This window comes from Orycteropus afer, unplaced genomic scaffold, assembly GCF_000298275.1.
Source record: "Orycteropus afer afer isolate SDZICR_OR568_19922 unplaced genomic scaffold, OryAfe1.0 scaffold00218, whole genome shotgun sequence".
Lineage (NCBI taxonomy): Eukaryota > Metazoa > Chordata > Mammalia > Tubulidentata > Orycteropodidae > Orycteropus > Orycteropus afer.
Genome location: NW_006921805.1, coordinates 1,417,582 through 1,435,140, shown reverse-complemented (window position 1 = coordinate 1,435,140; position 17,559 = coordinate 1,417,582). Strand labels below are relative to the sequence as shown.

Sequence of the window (17,559 nt, the reverse complement as noted above, 5' to 3'; positions counted from 1 at the left end):
TTTTTTTTTTTGCAATGTTCCCTCCCCTCCCCTTCTACTCCTGACAACAAAGTCTTCCTCCATATATAAACTTTTCCTTGACCCTCCACAACAACAAACTAATACTATATTTGTCCTTCTGTGATTGACTTATTTCACTCAGCATAATGTCCTCCAGGTTCATCCATATTACATGGTGTTTTGCAGACACTACATTATTCTTTAGTGCTGCATAGCATTCCATTGTGTGTATGGACCATAGTTTGGTCAGCCACTCTTCCGCTGATGGGCACGTAGGTTGTTTCCATCTTTTTGCTATTGTAAATAGTGCTGCCATGAATATGGGTGCCTCTCTAGGATATACACCTAGTAATGGGATTGCTGGGTCAAATGGTATCTCCAATTTGAGCTTTCTAAGGAATCACCATATTGCTTTCCACAGTGGTTGTATCACTTCACAGTCCCACCAGCAGTGTATGAGAGTCACAATCTCTCCACATTCCCACCAGCATTTGCTTTTTTTTGTCTCATTGAACCTTGCCATCAGTGCTGGGGTGAGACAGTATCTCATTTTCATTTGCATTTCTCTGATGGCCAGTGACTGTGAGCATCTCTTCATGTATTAGCTGACCCCCTGAATATCCTCCTTGGTGAAGTGTCTATTCATGTCTTCTGCCCATTTTTCAATTGGATTGTTAATTCCTTTCATGTTGAGGCATTGGAGTTTTCTATAAATCTTAGAGATAAGTCCCTTGCCAGATAGGTAATTATCAGCAAATATGAATTTATTGCTGTCGTTTTTGTTATGTGCTTTTTCATGGTGTGGATTTCTTTGTTCCATATAATTTTCTATGCTGAGCTTGTTTTGTTTATGAATTGTGTTACCACTTCCTTTGTTGCTGCTTTTTCAGTATTGCTAAATATTTGTGCTGGTCCTCTTTTATTTTGATGTGAAGTTTTATCATTTTTTCTTGGAGGTCACCCTGTGATTTATAGTTTTCTTCTCAAGTTTAGAACAGTCCATTCTATCTAGTAGTTTTCTTGACTTCCCTACCATCCAGAAGTTCTGTAACACTTTTTTCCCTCTTTTTGGTTTGTAGTTGTCCTCATTTGTCAGTGATGTCCCTGGTTCCCTGTTCACAATCTTGTAGGCTTATTTACTTTGGATACTTCCATAGCTGGGTTAGTTTCTGAGTTATATCATCATGTGTGCTAATGGTCAGTTGTTGTTGGCTGTTGCTGCTTCTCTGTCCAAAGGGCTCCCTTTAGCATCACTTGTAAAAGTTGGTCTGGATTTAACAAATTCCCTTAATTTGTGCTTAATCTAGAAATGTCCTCATTTCACCATCATATTTGAGGGACAGTTTTGCTGGATACATAATTACCACAGTGGTTGGAATTTTTCTCTTTCAGGGTTTTATACATACCATCTCATGATCTTCTTGCCTGCATGGTTTCTGCCGAGAAATCTGAGCATAGTCTTATTGGTTGCCCCTTGTAGATAACTTCATTTTTCCTGTGCTGCTCATGATTCTTTGTCTGTGGTTTTGGTAAATTAGATGACAATATGTCTTCGTGATTTTCTTTTGGGGGTCTATCTTGTTTGGCATTTGTTGGACTTCCTGAATGGATATATTCTCATCTTTCATCATACCAGGAAAATTGTCTTCCAAGAAATCTTTGACAATTTTCTCTGTGGTTTTATTTGTCTCTTCCCGTTCTGGAATTCCAATTACACATAAGTTATTCCTTTTGATGGTGTACCACATGAACCTTAGGCTTTCTTCATTTTGTTTTTATCTTTTTTTCTGATTTATCCCTTTCCAAGGGAGTGTTCAGGTATTTGCTTTCAATCTCACTAATTCTGCCTTCCATTGATTCAATTCTGCTCCTTTGCCCATTCAATGTGTTATCTATTTCTGAAAATTTACTATTGCTCTTCTGGATTTCTGTGTGTAAATTTTGTATCATTTCTAATTTTTCATTTATTTTGTCATTTTATTCTTGTATTGTCTTTGGAAATTGTTGTAGGGTTTTCTCTGTTTTCCTCAATCTTGTCAGTGTTTTCCTTGATCTGTCTCTCAATTCATTTAAGATACCTAAATATAATTCTTTTGAGTTCCTTATCAGGGAATTCCAGTGCTGCATCTTCCTCAGGGATGTGTTTTGGGCTTGTATCCAGGTCCCTTGTTTCTCCTGCTTTATTTTGCTGCTTTGTGTGGAATGTGATGCTCTGTTGTCTCCGAGGCATTGTGACATTTTTGTGTTTATATTTAATTGGTGGTTGTATGTTGGAGTGACTTGCCCACGATTTTCGTTTTCTTTGTTTTGTTTGTATGTTATCTACGCAAGCAGGGTACTGTGCTGTGCTCCTCGATGCACTAGTTAAGAGCACTTACACATTCACCACCTGTCTCCTTTCCTGTTGTCAGCCTCTTGTGTTGCCTTGCCGATGTTGGCAGACAGAGCCAAGGTCCCTGGATCCGAATTCTTAAGTCCTGTTTTCGTTCAGGTTTTTCCACTAGTTGGTGCCTAATCTGCTTCTGTGTAGTTCAAAGCTCAGGGCTCCAAGATTATCTTCTGTATCTCTGTCAATTGGTTTTTCTTTTCTTTGTTGAAGAGGGTCTGTGTTGCTTGTCTACCTATTCTTCCATCTTACCTATTTTTCTTAAAACACAATTATTAATAGGGTGTGTGCACCTATAGGCACTATACCAAAACTGAAAAACCAAACTCACTGCTGTCAAGTTGATTTGACTCATAGCAACCCCTCCCTCCCACCTTGGGTTTCAGAGGTGGTATCACTATGGAAGTGGATTACCCAGTCTTCCTTCTGAGGAGTGGCTGGTGGGTTTGAACCTCCAGCCTTCTCATTAGCAGTTAAATGATTAGGCACTTTGCCACCAGAGCTCTGTAGGCACTATAGACTTTCTCAAACCTTGGAATCAGATCAGACACACATACCTTCTTGTCCTGGTCCACACTGATGTTTGCTTTTTATCATAGTAGCTACTGAAAACCCAGCTTTAGAAAGATATGATGCCATTGAAAGCAGTGTAGCCCAATCTAATGTTGAAACTGTGATTACTACCTGAGTTAGTAGTATGGATGAAATGATTGATGTTGAGTATTGCTATGTATTCCTCAAAAATGTAAAATAGTTTATGATACCTATGTGAGTTCACTGTAGTGGGCCAGGTGCTTCACTACACCCATTAGAAACAGTGGAGGTTTGCTTTTTTCCCTTCGTGTAACAAAGTTAACTGAGGATCAGTGAAGTGTGTCAGGCACTGTGTTGGGCACTGTGTTTGGGAGTTGAGGGGAAACCATCTTGCCTCCAAGGAAGATTGTGTCTCGTGGGAAAGTAGACATCAAATCAGATGATCATGCAGGTCACAAAATTGTAGACTTTGACTGGGACCAGTACCATGAAGGTTCAAGGTATTATAAGAGATGGTAGGAGGAATATTTGACCTGGTTGAGAGATACTTTTTCTAGGAGTTGATACTTAAGCTGTTCCTGAAGGTTGAGAAGAAGTGAACTAGGCAAGAAGGGGAGGGAGTAGAATTCTAGGCAGAGGCAATAACATTCCAGGCAAGCATTTCTCAGACTGTCTGTAGTAAAGACCTGCCTTTATTTTTAATTGCACTATAGTTATGACTAGTATGTAGTTTGTGTGTGCACTTGTGTTTGACATCTGAGCTATTGAATGAGACAACACCTCTCACCATACTGTTGGATGTTGAAGCCAAGCCAAATTTCAGAAAACATTTCAAAAGGCTATAATGGTTAGATAGCTGTTTGTGGACCACACTTTGAGTAGCTGCTTCAAATGGAGGAAAAGGCATATGCAAAGGTCCTGTGGTGAAAGGCACCTTGATAAAGAGGAAAGGTTTGAAGAAGAGTGAGGCCAGTGTGGGTGGAACGAAGTGAGAAGGGTGGAAAGTCTGCAGGCATTGTGCTGAACTCTCTAGGCCACAGGAAGAATTGGGATGATGGTGGAAGATGCTTTCATCCTGGTGGAGAAGGGAAGTTGTGACCACTACTTCACGTAATGCCTAAGGTACTTGACTGCTAACCAGATGGCTGGCGGTTCAAACCTACCAGCCACTCCTTGGAAGGAAGGTTGAGTAATCTTCTTCCATAGTGATGCTGCCTCGGAAACCCAAGGAGGGGTTGTTATGAGTTGGGTCCAACTCAAGGGTACATAACAACAACCACAACAGATTGAGAATGTAAACAGGCTAAATATTTAGTGACAAAGATTTATGAATGATGTAGGTGACTTGCAGTTCCACTTCTTTTACTTTGACGTAGGTAAAGTTCAGTGGCATTCCACCTTCCCAGAGCACAGACAGAATTCTTGCCTCTTTTTCTATTAAAAAAAAATAACAAAAACCCACTGGAGTGTGCCCAGGTGGTTGCTAAGCACCTCGAGTATTCTGACAGAATGATGCCTAGGAAGCAGAGAGCTGATTGGAGCCCCTGAGACTGGCCAGGTGTTCAGCCTCCTCACAGCACCTATGCTACCTGGGTATAAAACAATCTTGCTTTTAGAGGCCTAGTGAATTCTAGCAGTTCCTTTGAAGTCACATGTGACAAGAGTCTATGTTGAAATGCACCTGCCATCCTTTTGCCATTCTGAGGTTTAATGTGGTATTTAATCTGGCTTAATATGGGCATGCCACCAAATTCTGAATGGGCTAGCACTTGCCTGCAGTCGTCCATTACAAACACCATTCTCACTTAACTGCTCTCTCTCTAATCATGGGCTGACTTCCATGAGGCACCTAGAAGGGACTTCTGATTTCCCAGCTTCATGACTTTGGAGCATGATGTGGAGTTAAGCTTTGCTTTCCTGCTTTCTTAAGGCGAACAGGCTGGGGAGAAAAAATGATGTACTGTGGTTTCTCTGCACAGGTACTTTGTACTGGACTTTGAGGCTGGCATCCTGCAGTATTTTGTGAATGAGCAAAGCAAACACCAGAAGCCACGGGGAGCCCTGTCATTAGCTGGAGCCATCGTGTCCCTGAGCGACGAAGCTCCCCACATGCTGGTCGTGTACTCTGCTAGTGGGGAGATGTATAAACTGAGAGGTATGATCTTTTTCCTGGTAACTTCTAGGCTGGCCTCATGGGTTACATTTATAGTTATGATGGTGATGGCCACAGGTAGGGGTGTTAACCACCTTTAACAATTTGCTGTATTTGAAGGCTCTGTGGTAACAGAAAAAGAGCTCTGGCAGCACAGTGGTTATAGCATTTGGCTACTAACCAAAAGGTACAGTTCGAATCCATCAGGTGCTCCATGGGAGAAAGGTGAGGCAATCTGCTTCTGTAAAGATTACAGCCTTGGAAACTCTACGTGGGGCAGTTTTACTCCGTTCTAGAGGGTCATCACTCAGTGACAGTGGGTTTGGTGGTGGTTTGTTGTGACAGAGACCTCTCTTTCCTCTGGGGTGGGCAGAGGGAGCTGACATTAGGCACTGCTTGTCTTAATTAACTGAGGAATTCAGGATGGAGAAAAGGTGAGGGATTTCAAAGCCAGCTGAGCCCTAGGACATTTGACAACTTTTTATATTAGCTCAATATATATTTTGTTTGACTTTATAGTGTAAATCTTCACTACTTTGCTCTGTGAGGGCTATGCTGTGAGGACAGAGGAGCTTCATAAGGGCCATTGTCCCTTTCCGAAAGTTTCCCTAAAAGCTTCTCTTAGTGAAGAGGCCCTTTTGCTCTAGAATTGTATTCACTTAGGTTTATTTAATCCATTGTAATATTACAGCCTGTTGAGCCCAACTAGTGCTGAGTTGATTCTCTTTGTATGTTTTCTCCCATTCTTTGCTTTTTGAATCTGAAGTATGTTCAGTATCCTCAGCACTCAAGATGCCACTTGAAGGGAGACTGGCATTTAGCTGTGATATGAGTCCCTGGGTGGTGCAAATGGTTAATACATTTGACTGCTAACCAAAGGTTGGTGATTCAAGTCGACTCTGTGGTACCCTGGAAGAAAGGCCTGGTTATCTTCTGAAAAATTGGCTATTGAAAACTCTGTAGAACACAGGTCTGCTCTTACATGCATAGCACTGCCATGAGTTGGAGTGGATTTGATGGCAACCGGTAGATCTCTGCCCCCCTCCAAGGCCAGATCCACCACACGAGTGTTCAGAAACGCAGACTTGATTGTAGCAGTATAATTTGATTGCTAGACCATTCTACCAGGGTTGTTATGGTTGCATTGCCATGATTCTTCTGTCAGTTTTCTTCTAATAATAAAAGTAGTAACAAAACAAAAAAAACAAGAAACAAAAATCCAAAAGCACACACACACATGCATACTCAATATTATTGGTTAAGGGCTGAGGAAAAGTAGTATGTACTAAGCGTTGGAGGGTGTTTAATCATTTTGACTTTTTATAGAATGTTGTTCTCTGCTTAAGTAAAGCTGAAGAACGAAGAAAAGGCCTGCCTTCTCTCTCTGACAACAGGGGAACTGACTATGATAGGTGGCCTCTGAGAAGCCAGACAAGCCTGGATCCCTTATCTCTCAGTCCAAGTCTCACTGTTCTAGCACCAAGCTTGACTACCCAAGAGATGGAACAAACTAAATTTTTTATTATCTACATACAAATCATATTTTAGAATCTGTAAAAGCAATCTAAACACCTATGGGGAAAAAAATGCATGTAGTTGAAGGAGAAAGTTTTTTCTGGTTTTGGGAAAATGTGCTTAGATTCATATTCTCTTTTGAGATTCATGCAGTGCACTTTCCAGCTGGCTAGATTTATCTGGTGCTCAGCTTCACGTTGCTGTTTATTGCTTAATAAATTGTCAGAGCAGAAACAATAGCAGGTGAAAATCTTAATGGCCCTTTTTTATATATATTTTTACCCTGCCTGTGATATATAAAATGACACAAACACATACAAAAGAAAAATCCAAGTAATTTGACAATTGAGTCATCTCATTTTGCCTTTGAGGAGTTGTTATTCTCTGGATGATTAAGCCCCAGGTTTTTCTTTTAAATAGCAAATAGTAAAAAAATGTAATATCTGCATGAAATAATCACAGGGCATGGATTTTGTTTAAATTCATCAACTACAAAAATATTAAAGGATACACTTCTATGTATTTAACATGAGTCCTTGGCATGTCTGACAAGGAGCTGAGCATTGGTTTCCTCATTTCACGTTTTATCGTATACACGTCCCAGGATTCCTACAGTGTGTTGCCTTTCAATAGAGTTCCATTGTGAGGTTATCAGTAGCACAGCTTTTGTGAACATTTTCAATTCTAGCCTTTTAGATAGTACTAGCACAAATTGGCAAGTCTTTAAGTTTTCTGAGGCGCTCTGGTGGCGTAGTGTCTAAGGCATTTGACTGCTAACCACAAGGTTGGCGGTTCAAACCCACCAGTCACTCCACAGAAGGCAGATGGGATGATCTACTTTCATGATGATCTACTGCCTTGGAAACCCAAAGGGAGTCACTGTGAGTTGGGATCAACTTGATGGCAGTGAGTTTGGTTTTTAGTTTGGTTAAGTTTTCTAAGAAAAAAAAGGCCCTAGTTCCTGCAAAGTTCTTTGTCTGTGGAAGTTAAGTTCGCCTGGTCTTACTCTGTATTTATCATTTTTGTGCAACAAGCCTCCTGATAGCAATTCATTTTGTATCAGGAAGGACCATCTGTATGCCCTAAATGGGACTGAGCTGAAGAATTTCCTACTAAATGTCTTCATCTGAAGGCTCAAGCTGCAATGGGGTTTTATTTACCAATAACTTAGATTCATTTTTGCAAACAATTATAATTTCCGGGAGTCATTCTGTCTGTCTTTTTTGGATAGTTAACATTTATGCAGTTAATAGATAAGTTGATGATGTAGGTTTTGTTAGAATGTGTTATGTGCCTATGATATTTTAAGAAGATAATTGTAATGTCTGTTACTTGAGAGATGGGAGGTAGATGGAGGAAAAGTTGACTTGAACTTCAGTATCTTTGGGGGAAATTTGAGGATCTCTGAGGCAGCATTTGGCAACTTGTTCTGTCCAATTGTACTATGAATCCTTGAGAACACATATTAAAATGGTAATTCAATGGAATGCTTATTTTGTAAATGGTAATAACTCCACAATACAACTCTGGTAGATAACAAAAGGCCTTGAGAAACTGTACTTTGATACTCGTATTAGCCACCCGAGGTAGAGGTATTTAAAAATAATCATGTTTACCCTTCCCTGCTGCCTATCTAACAGAATAGAAATGATTTTTTTCAGAGGAGGTTGGAAAAAAAAAATTAAATTGTTCTCATAACAGACATTTCAGAATACATTTTTAATGTAGTTCAAGAGGGAATTTTCTGTTGATTTAGTGTAATTTGTTTTTTGGTTTAAGTGAGGCCAGGCTGTTTGAGTATGCTGCAATATGCGTTTACTTTTCTGGACCTTCTCCCTCTACCCTTCACTCCCCAGGCCCCCATCCCCTTAGGTGGGTGTAGAAATAGTTTGGATGTGTTTGGAAACAACCTCTGTAAGCATTGCTTTCTGTATTTTAGCTGCTGATGCAAAAGAGAAACAGTATTGGGTGACTCAGCTTCGAGCTTGTGCCAAATACCACATGGAAACAAATTCTAAGGTAAGTAACAGTGGAAGAAGTCAGGAGGTATTCAAATAACTGGGATGGCTATTGTTCTAGCCACGATGATGTGTTTCTTTGAGGAAGATGGTTTTTCATGTTTTCTTCTAAATTATCCCCCATAATGGAATTCACACCTGTCTTGCTGCATTTAAATTTAAAGCCAGGAAAAGCAGTTGGATTCTCTTGTAGGTAGAATGCAGAGGCAAGCAGACAGTTCTTGGAAACTGATTCTGGAAAGACTATCTCTTGCTTTCCATATTGTCAATTTAGGCAGCTGTTAATTGGTCTATTGAGAAGCTCGAGTGGATGATTTCATTCTGGAGGCAGAGCAGTCAGATTTATAGCTTATGAAGACTAGTTATTGTCCTTAAATAAGATCTAGAGCCCAAATAGGTTATGTACTCTGCAAGGAGCTCCTGCATGTTAAGCGTATAAAAATGTCCTCGGATAATTTAGCCTTCAAGTGTGAGTTATTTTCTCTTTGGGGTTTGGTATGACATATTGTGTGGGAGTTACGAGGTAAACATTATCGTGGATTACTGTGGATGGTTTTCTATCATTAAAATAAATCATTGCAAGACAAATTTCACCAGGGCAATAAGTATTTTTTAAAATTAAGGTTGAAAAGGCTATCCCTTTGATATCATTAGCTCAAATTTAGTTACAGTAAGTCCCCAGGTTACAAAGGTCCAACTAACACTTGCTATCTGATGTTACATAAATTTGTCCTCACTTTGAAATGATTAAATCAGCTTCTGCTTGCAAAAACAACTTCTTCATCACAGTCACCCTCATGTGCAGCTTTTTAATCAGTGAAAAGGCTTCAAGTCTTTTATTGCACTAAAACAAGACTAAAAAAGAACTGTATGCGTCAGTTTGGATTTACCTATAAATTTGAATTAAAGATACACTTAGGAACTGATCCTGTTGGTAACCCAGGCACTGCCTGTATTATATTCAATTGCTGTTCTTTTCTGTATTCTGCATCTGGTAGATGGTAGAAAGACTCTCACTTGGTAATGATTTCACATATACTTTCCTGCTTGGGACTGTGTGAACTGTCTTGCTTAGTTACACCTTTTATTGTCTCTGAATACAACCAGAATAATTTCTTGACTGGTGATGCTATTCTTTCTGTTGTTGTTTTCTTTGTTTTAGAGCTGTCCCCTTTATTTTAACTTGCTTAGGACAGTAGTGCTCACTTATGATGCGCCTGTTGATTTGGCCCTAAAGCTGAATCTCAGGTAACCATAGACAGGGCTTTACATCTAAAACATTTTCCTTCAGGTCTCCTTTATTTCCCAGGATTATCATTTTTCTGAACTTTCATCAGTATTTTATACATAAAAAGACAGGGAAGATTCCCAAGCCCCCCCCTTACATGTATTTTTACTTTTTGTTATAAAATACAAAGGAGATAAAATGATGTGTTTTCACCTGTTGCAGTTTATGCTCATTAGAGATAATCGCTGTGAACTGTTTCTTGCATGTTTTCCTTTTAGGCATGTGTTAGTATGTATTAGTATGTGTATGCATATATCTTATTGTCAGCTATATTTTATACAAATGGGATCCTGTGATGTGTACTATTTTCCTTTTTGTTATTTTTTCACTTGTTAATATATTTCGGAGATCTTCCCGTATCAGACACATTGATCTATTGTCCTCTTTTAGAATGGCCAGATGGTATTCTGAATAATGGATATCAATGTTTTATCTAATAGTCCTTTACTGGTGGACATGGAGGGTGGGTGCTTCCTTCCTTTGTTCTTGGTGCTGTGGGTGTACTTCATGCTGTAATAAGCAGCTTTGTACATATGTTTTTGTACCTCTGGTTGTGTATCTATAGGTAGAAGATTTATACCAGTGGAATTGCTGAGTCATAGGATATGTGTCTTCTAAATTGTCATGTTGTTAGTTGTTGTTAGATGCCATTGAGTTGGTTCCTACTGATGGTGACCTTCTGTATAACAGGATGCAATAGTGCCTTGTCGTGTGCCTTCTCACCATCGCTGGTATGTTTATCCCATTTTCATAGACATTGCTAAATTGTCTTCTAACAAAAGTTGCCCTAGTTTGTTCTTCCACTAATACTGTACGTGAGGCTGTGTTTGCCTCTCTTCCTTATTGTGAGTACTATTAACATTTAGTGTGTGATAGTTTCACAGGTAAAACATGGATACTTCATGATTTTCATTTCTGAAATCATGATTAGGGCTGCGTATGTCTTTAAAATGTTTATTCGCCACTGATAATTCCTTTATGTGAACTGCTAATCTATATCCTTTACTAGTTTGTCCTATTGAGGGTCATGTTTTTCTTCTTGATTTGTAGTAGTAGTAGTTGTTGTTGTTATGTGCCATGGAGTCGGACCCGACTCAAAGCGACCCTTCTTGGGTTTCTGAGGCAGTATCACTACGGAAGTAGATTGCCCCTTCTTCCTTCCTAGCAGTGGCTGGTGGGTTTGAACTGCCAACCTTCTGGTTAGCAGTCAAGTGCCTTAGGCACTACGCTACCAGAGCTCCTGATTTGTAGTAGTAGCTCCATGTATATAAAAGATATTTATCCTTTGCCTATCATCTGTATAGGAGCTCTGGTGGTGTATTGCCTAAGGCATTTGACAGCTAACCAGACGGTTAGAGGTTCAAACCCACCAGCCACTCAGAAGGAAGACTGGGCAATCTACTTCAGTAGAGATAATACCTTGGAAATCCAGGAAGGGGTCACTATGAGTCAGGACTGACTTGACGGCAGTGAGTTTGATTTTTGGTTTTATCATCTATATGGTAGATATTTTTTTTCTTAGTAGGTCATTTGTATTTTGACTCTGCAAAATTTTTTGTGGTGTGGAATAGTTAATGCCTTGTAGTCACGTTTACTTATATTTTCATTTTTGACTTTTAGTTTTACTTTGTTTAGAAATGCCTTCCTTGCTCTAAAATTACAAAAACATTCTTCAGTGTTTTCTTCCAGTGATTTTTACTTCAGTTTGTTTAAATAATTTTACCTGGAATTTGTTTTGTGTATAGGAAGTAAGGTTGTTGTTGTTGTTATGTGCCGTCGAGTTGGACCCGACTCATAGTGACCCGTCCTTGGGTTTCCAAGGCAGTATCACTACGGAAGTAGATTGCCCCATCTTTTTTCTGAGTAGTGGCTGGTGGGTTTGAACCACCAGCCTTCTGGTTAGCAGTCAAGTGCCTTAGGCACTATACTGCCAGAGCTCCCAGGAAGTAAGGTAGGGGAAACCAAAAATATTACCAAACCAAACTCACTGCCATCGAGTATATTCTGACTCATAGTGACCCCCATTGGGTTTCTGAAGAGATAAATCTTTATGGAAGTAAATTGCCCCATCTTCCTTCTGCAGAGCGACTGGTGGGTTTGAACTGCCAACCTTCTGGTTAGCAGTCAAGTACCTTAGGCACTAAGCCACCAGACCAGTACTTTGGTATTTTGATGAATCACTAGAGAGAAAGAAAGAAAAGGGACTCTAATGTTAGTAAGAAAAAAGAGCTTTCTGAAGAAGAATTTGATTTTCTGATATATAATCTCTACTTAATTTCAAGAATACTGATTTAGTCATAAATTTAACAGAAATAAATAATTAGTGGTTTAAATTTTTAGGCCTATAGGATTACTTACTTGAATACTAATGGTGAGATTGCTACCATAACTAATTTTATAAAAATAAATAAAACTACCTTAAGATTTTCTCTTGGACCGAAAAACCAAACTCACTGCCATCGAGTCAGATCTGACTCATAGTGTTGACCCCTTCTTGGGTTTCTAAGACAATATTACTACAGAAGTAGATTGCCCAACCTTCCTTCTGAGGAGTGGCTGGTGGGATTGAACCACCAGCCTTCTGGTTAGCAGTCAAATGCCTGAGGCACTACACAACCAGAGCTTGAAGGTAGCTCTATATTAAGGCCAGGGCCTGACGTAGGCAGACCTGGGGCTGGGGACTGCTTTTTGCTTGGGGGTGGCTGTATTTTAAGGCCATTGTCTGAGTTAGGCAGGTGCAGAGGGGTTAGGAACAACTAAGAGAGAAGAACTTATCTGTCAGTTTGTTGTTCTGTTGTGGCTTACATTTTGCTGTGAGGCTGGAGGCTATGCCATTGTGTTGAAAAATGCCAGCAGGGTTACCTGTGATGGACAGGTTTCAGTGGAGCTGCCAGGCTAAGACAGACTCAGAAGAAGGAAGGGGGTCATCCACTTCTCAAAGAGTTGTCCAGTTGAAAACCTTATGAATAGCAGTGAAACACTGTCTGGTATATTACTGTAAAACTTTATGAATAGCCTTGAAACATTGTCCAGTATAGTGTGAGAAGGTGAGCTCATCCGGTCAGGAGGTATTCAAAATTTGACTGGGGAAGAGCTGACTCCTCGGAGTAGAGACAACCTTAATGATATGGATAGAGTAAAGGTTTTAGGACCTCTGTTGGTGGATGTGGTATGACTCAAAATGAGTAGAAACAGATGCAAGCATCCATTAATACTTGGAACATAGAATATATGAAGTACAAATCTAGGAAAATTGGAATTTGTCAAAAATAAAATGGAACACATAAAGATTGATATCCTAGGCATTAGTGAGCTGAAATGGACTGGTTTTGGCCATTTTGAATCAGACAATCTCTGATCGACTATGTCAGGAATGACTAAGAGGGATAGTGTGGTGTTCGTCGTCACAAAGAGTGTTTTAAGATCTATCCTGAAGTACAGTGCTATCAGTGGTAGAATAATATCCATACACCTACAGGGAAAGCCAGTTAATATGACTATTCAAATTTACGCACCAACCACCAAAGCCAAATTTGAGGAAATTGAAGATTTTTACCAACTTCTACAGTCTGAAACTGAACATGTGATCAAGATGTGGTGACTATCACTGGTGACTGGAATGCAAAAGTTGGAAACAAGGAAGAATCACTGATAGTTGTAGAATTTGGCCTTGGTGACAGAAATAACACTGGAGCTCACATGGTAAAATTTTGCAAGACCAATGCCTTATTCATTGCAAATACCTTTTTTCAGCAACATAAGTGATGGCTATACATGCAGCCTTCATCAGATGGAATATACAGGAATCAGATTGACTACATCTGTGGCAAGAGATGATGGAGAAGTTCAATGTCTTCAGCTAAAATAAGGCCAGGAGCTGATTGTGGAACAGACCATCAACTGCTCATGTGCACGTTCAACTTGAAGTTGAAGACAATTAAAATAAGCCCACCAGAGCCAAAATAAGACCTTGATAATATTCCTTCTGAATTTAGATACCCTTTAAAGAATAGATTTGATGCATTGAACACTGATGACAGAAAACCAGAGGAACTGTGGGACAACATCAAGAACATCATCTATGAAGAAAGCAAGAGATCATTAAAAAGATGAGAAAGGAAGCAAAGACCAGAATGGATGTTGGAGTAGACTCTGAAACTTGCCCTTGAGCAGAGAGTAGCTAAAGCAGATGGGAGAAACGATAAGAGGAAAAAGCTGAATAGAGGATTTCAAAGGGCAGCTCGAGAAGACAAATAAATTACTATTTATTATAATAAAATATGCAAAGATCTGGAGTTAGAAAACCAAAAGTGAAGAACATGCTTGGCATTTCTCAAGCTGAAAGAACTGAAGAAAAAAATTAAGCCTTGAGTTGCACTATTGAAGGGTTTTATGGGCAAAATATTGAATGATGTAGGAAATATCAAAAGATAGAAGGTATTTCAGATGAATATCCAGAGTCACTGTATCAAAAAGAGTTGGTTGATGTCCATCTGTTTCAGGAGTTAGCATATGAGCAAGAACCAATGTTATTGAAAGAGGTTGGAGACTGCACTGAAGGAACTGGTGAAAAACAAGGCTCCAGGATTTGACGGAACACCCATTGAGATGTTTCAACAAATGGATGCTGTGCTACAGGCACTCACTCGTTTATGCCAAGAAATCTGGAAGACAGATACCTGGCCAATCGACTGGAAGAGACCCATATTTGTGCCCATTCCAAAGAAAGGTGACCCCACAGAATGTGCAAATGATTGAACAATATCGTTAATATCACATGCAAGTACAATCTTGCTAAAGATAATTAAAAAATGGTTGCAGCAGTATATTGACAGAGAACTTCTAGAAATTCAAGCTGGATTCAGAAGAGAACGTGGAAGTAGGTATATAATTTTCTGATATCAAATGGATCTTTGCTGAAAGCAAAGAATACCAGAAAGATGTTTACTTATCTTTTGTTGACTATGCAAAAGTATTTGTGTGGATCATAACAAATTGTGGATAACATTGAGAAGAATGGGAATTGCAGAACACTTACTTGGACTCATAAGGAACTTGTGCATAGACCAGGAGGCTTTACTTGTACTCATGAGGAACTTGTGCATAGACCAGGAGGCTGTCATTTGAACAGAACAAGGGAATACTGCATGGTTGAAAATCAAGAAGGGCATGAATCAGGGTTGTATCCTTTCACCATTCTTATTCAATCTTTATGCTGAGCAAATAATCTGAGAAGCTGGACCATATGAAGAATGTGGGATCAGGATTAGAAGAACAGTTAACAACCTGTGATAGGCAGATGACACAACCTTGCTTGCTGAAAATGAGGATGACTTGAAGTACTTAGAGGTAAAGATCAAGCCTCTAGTCTACAGGATGGATTATACCTCACATAAAACAAAATTCCTCACAACTGGACCTATAAGCAGCATCATGATATAGGGAGATAAGATTGAAGTTGTCAGGGATTTCATTTTGCTTGGATCCACAGTCAACACCCATGGAAGTAGCAGTGAAAAAAATCAGACAACGTATTGCACTGGGTAAATCTGTTGCAAAAAACTTCTTTAAAGTGTTGAGAAGATGTCACTTTGAAGACTACGGTGCACCTGGTCCAAGCCATGGCATTTTCAGTTGGCTCATGTGCATGTGAAAGCTAGACAGTGAATAAGGAAGACTGAAGAAGAGGTGATACCTTCAAAATATGATGTTGGCAAGATGACACAACCCAGAAACCACAGCTGTGGACATACCCAAAGTAAAATGAGCTTACAAGATTGTAAACAGGGAACCAGAGACATCAATTGGCAACTGAGGACAACTGCAAACAAAAAGAGGGAAAATACTACACAATGTAAAATTGTAAAAAATTTAACTACACAAGTTACAGAACTTCTAAATGGTGAGGAAGGTAAGAGAGTTGCAAGACAGAAAGGACTGTTCTAAATTCGGGGAGCAAATTATAAATCATAGGGTAACCTCAAAGAAAAAGGATAAACCTTCATATCACAATGAAAAAGAGGACAAGCACAAATATTCAGCATATACTAAAACAACAGCAACAAAGTAAATGATAACAGGATTCATAAACATAAGGAGCTCAGCACAGAAAATAATATGGAACAAAGAAACGAGGGATACCATGAAAAAACACATACTAAAATGACAGCAACAAATTCAAACTTATCAATAATTACCCTGAATGTTAATGAATTAAATGCACCACTCAAGAGATGGAGAGTTGCAGATTGGATAAGAAAACAAAACTCATCAATATGCTGCCTACAAGAGACACGCCTTAGAGATAAAGACAAAAATAGACTAAAAATCAAAGGTTGTAAAAAGATATATCAAGCAAACAGCAACTGCAAGAGAGCAGGAGTAGCAATATTAATTTCTGATCAAATTGACTTTAAGACAAAAACCAACATACGAGACAAGGAAGGACGTCATATAATGATTAAAGGATCAATTGAACATGACGATATTTATTATGCTTGTATCTATGGACCCAAAAATACATAAATCAGACTTTAAAAGAGTTGAAAAGCCAAATAGATGACTCCACAGTCATAGTGGGAGACTTTAATACACTACTTTGGTTGAAAGATAGAACAACTAGAAAGAAACTCAACAAAGATGTAGAAGAGCTAAACATTACAATATACCAACTTGGCCTTACAGACATCTACAGAGCACTTCATCCAACAGCAGCACACTATACATTCTTTTCCAGTGCACATGGAACATTTTCCAGGATAGACTATATGTTAGGCCACAAAGCAAGCCTTCATAAATTTAAAAACATTGAAATACTGCAAAGCATCTTCTCAGCTCATAATGCTATCAAACTAGAAATCAACAATAGCAAGAGCAACAGAAAAAGAGTAAACACCTGGAAACTGAACAACACCCTCCTTGAAAAAGACTGGGTAAGAGAAGAAATCAAAATTGAAATTCAAAAATTCCTTGAGTCAAATGAGAATGATAACACAACATACCAAAATCATTGGGACACAGCAAAAGCAGTGATCAGAAGCCAATTTATAGCAATAAATGCACATATCAAAAAAGAAGAAAGAGCCAAAATCAACACTTTAAACCAACATCTCCAAGAATTAGTAAAAGAACAGCAAGAAAGGCCTACAGACACCAGAAGAAAGTAAATAATCATGATTCAAGCAGAAATCAATGAAACAGAAAATAGAATGGCAATAGAAAAATATCAGCAAGACTAGAAGTTGGTTTTTTGAAAAGATCAATAAAATTGACAAACAACTGGCAAATTTAACAAAGGAAAAGAGAGAGAATACAAATAACATGAATAAGAAATGAAAAGGGTGACATCACAACAGAGCCAACTGAAATGAATAGTATCAGGATACTATGAAGAACTTCAACAAATTTGAAAATCTGGAAAAAATGGACAGATTTCTAGAAACACACCACCTACCAAAGCTAACACAGACTGATGTGGAAATGTTGAATAGGTCCATCACAAAAGAAGAAATTAAACATGTCATAAAAAAATTACCAACTAAAGTCCTGGCCTAGACGGTCTCACCAGAGATACCAAACATTCAGAGAAAAACTGATACCAATCCTACTCAAACTATTCCAAAACATAGAAAAGGATGGAATCCTCCCTAACTCATTTTATGAAGCA

At 38.9% G+C, this 17,559-nt stretch overlaps 1 protein-coding gene across 1 annotated transcript in view; it reads left to right on the top strand.

The window, feature by feature from the left end:
• Window positions 1-17,559, top strand: part of OSBPL10 (oxysterol binding protein like 10) — a 576,794-nt gene that overhangs the window by 242,488 nt on the left and 316,747 nt on the right. Inside the window, exons 2-3 of the mRNA XM_007948631.2 lie at window positions 4,900-5,075; window positions 8,527-8,606. Of these exons, the coding sequence (XP_007946822.1) occupies window positions 4,900-5,075; window positions 8,527-8,606 (256 nt within the window). The remainder of the gene's footprint in view (window positions 1-4,899; window positions 5,076-8,526; window positions 8,607-17,559) is intronic.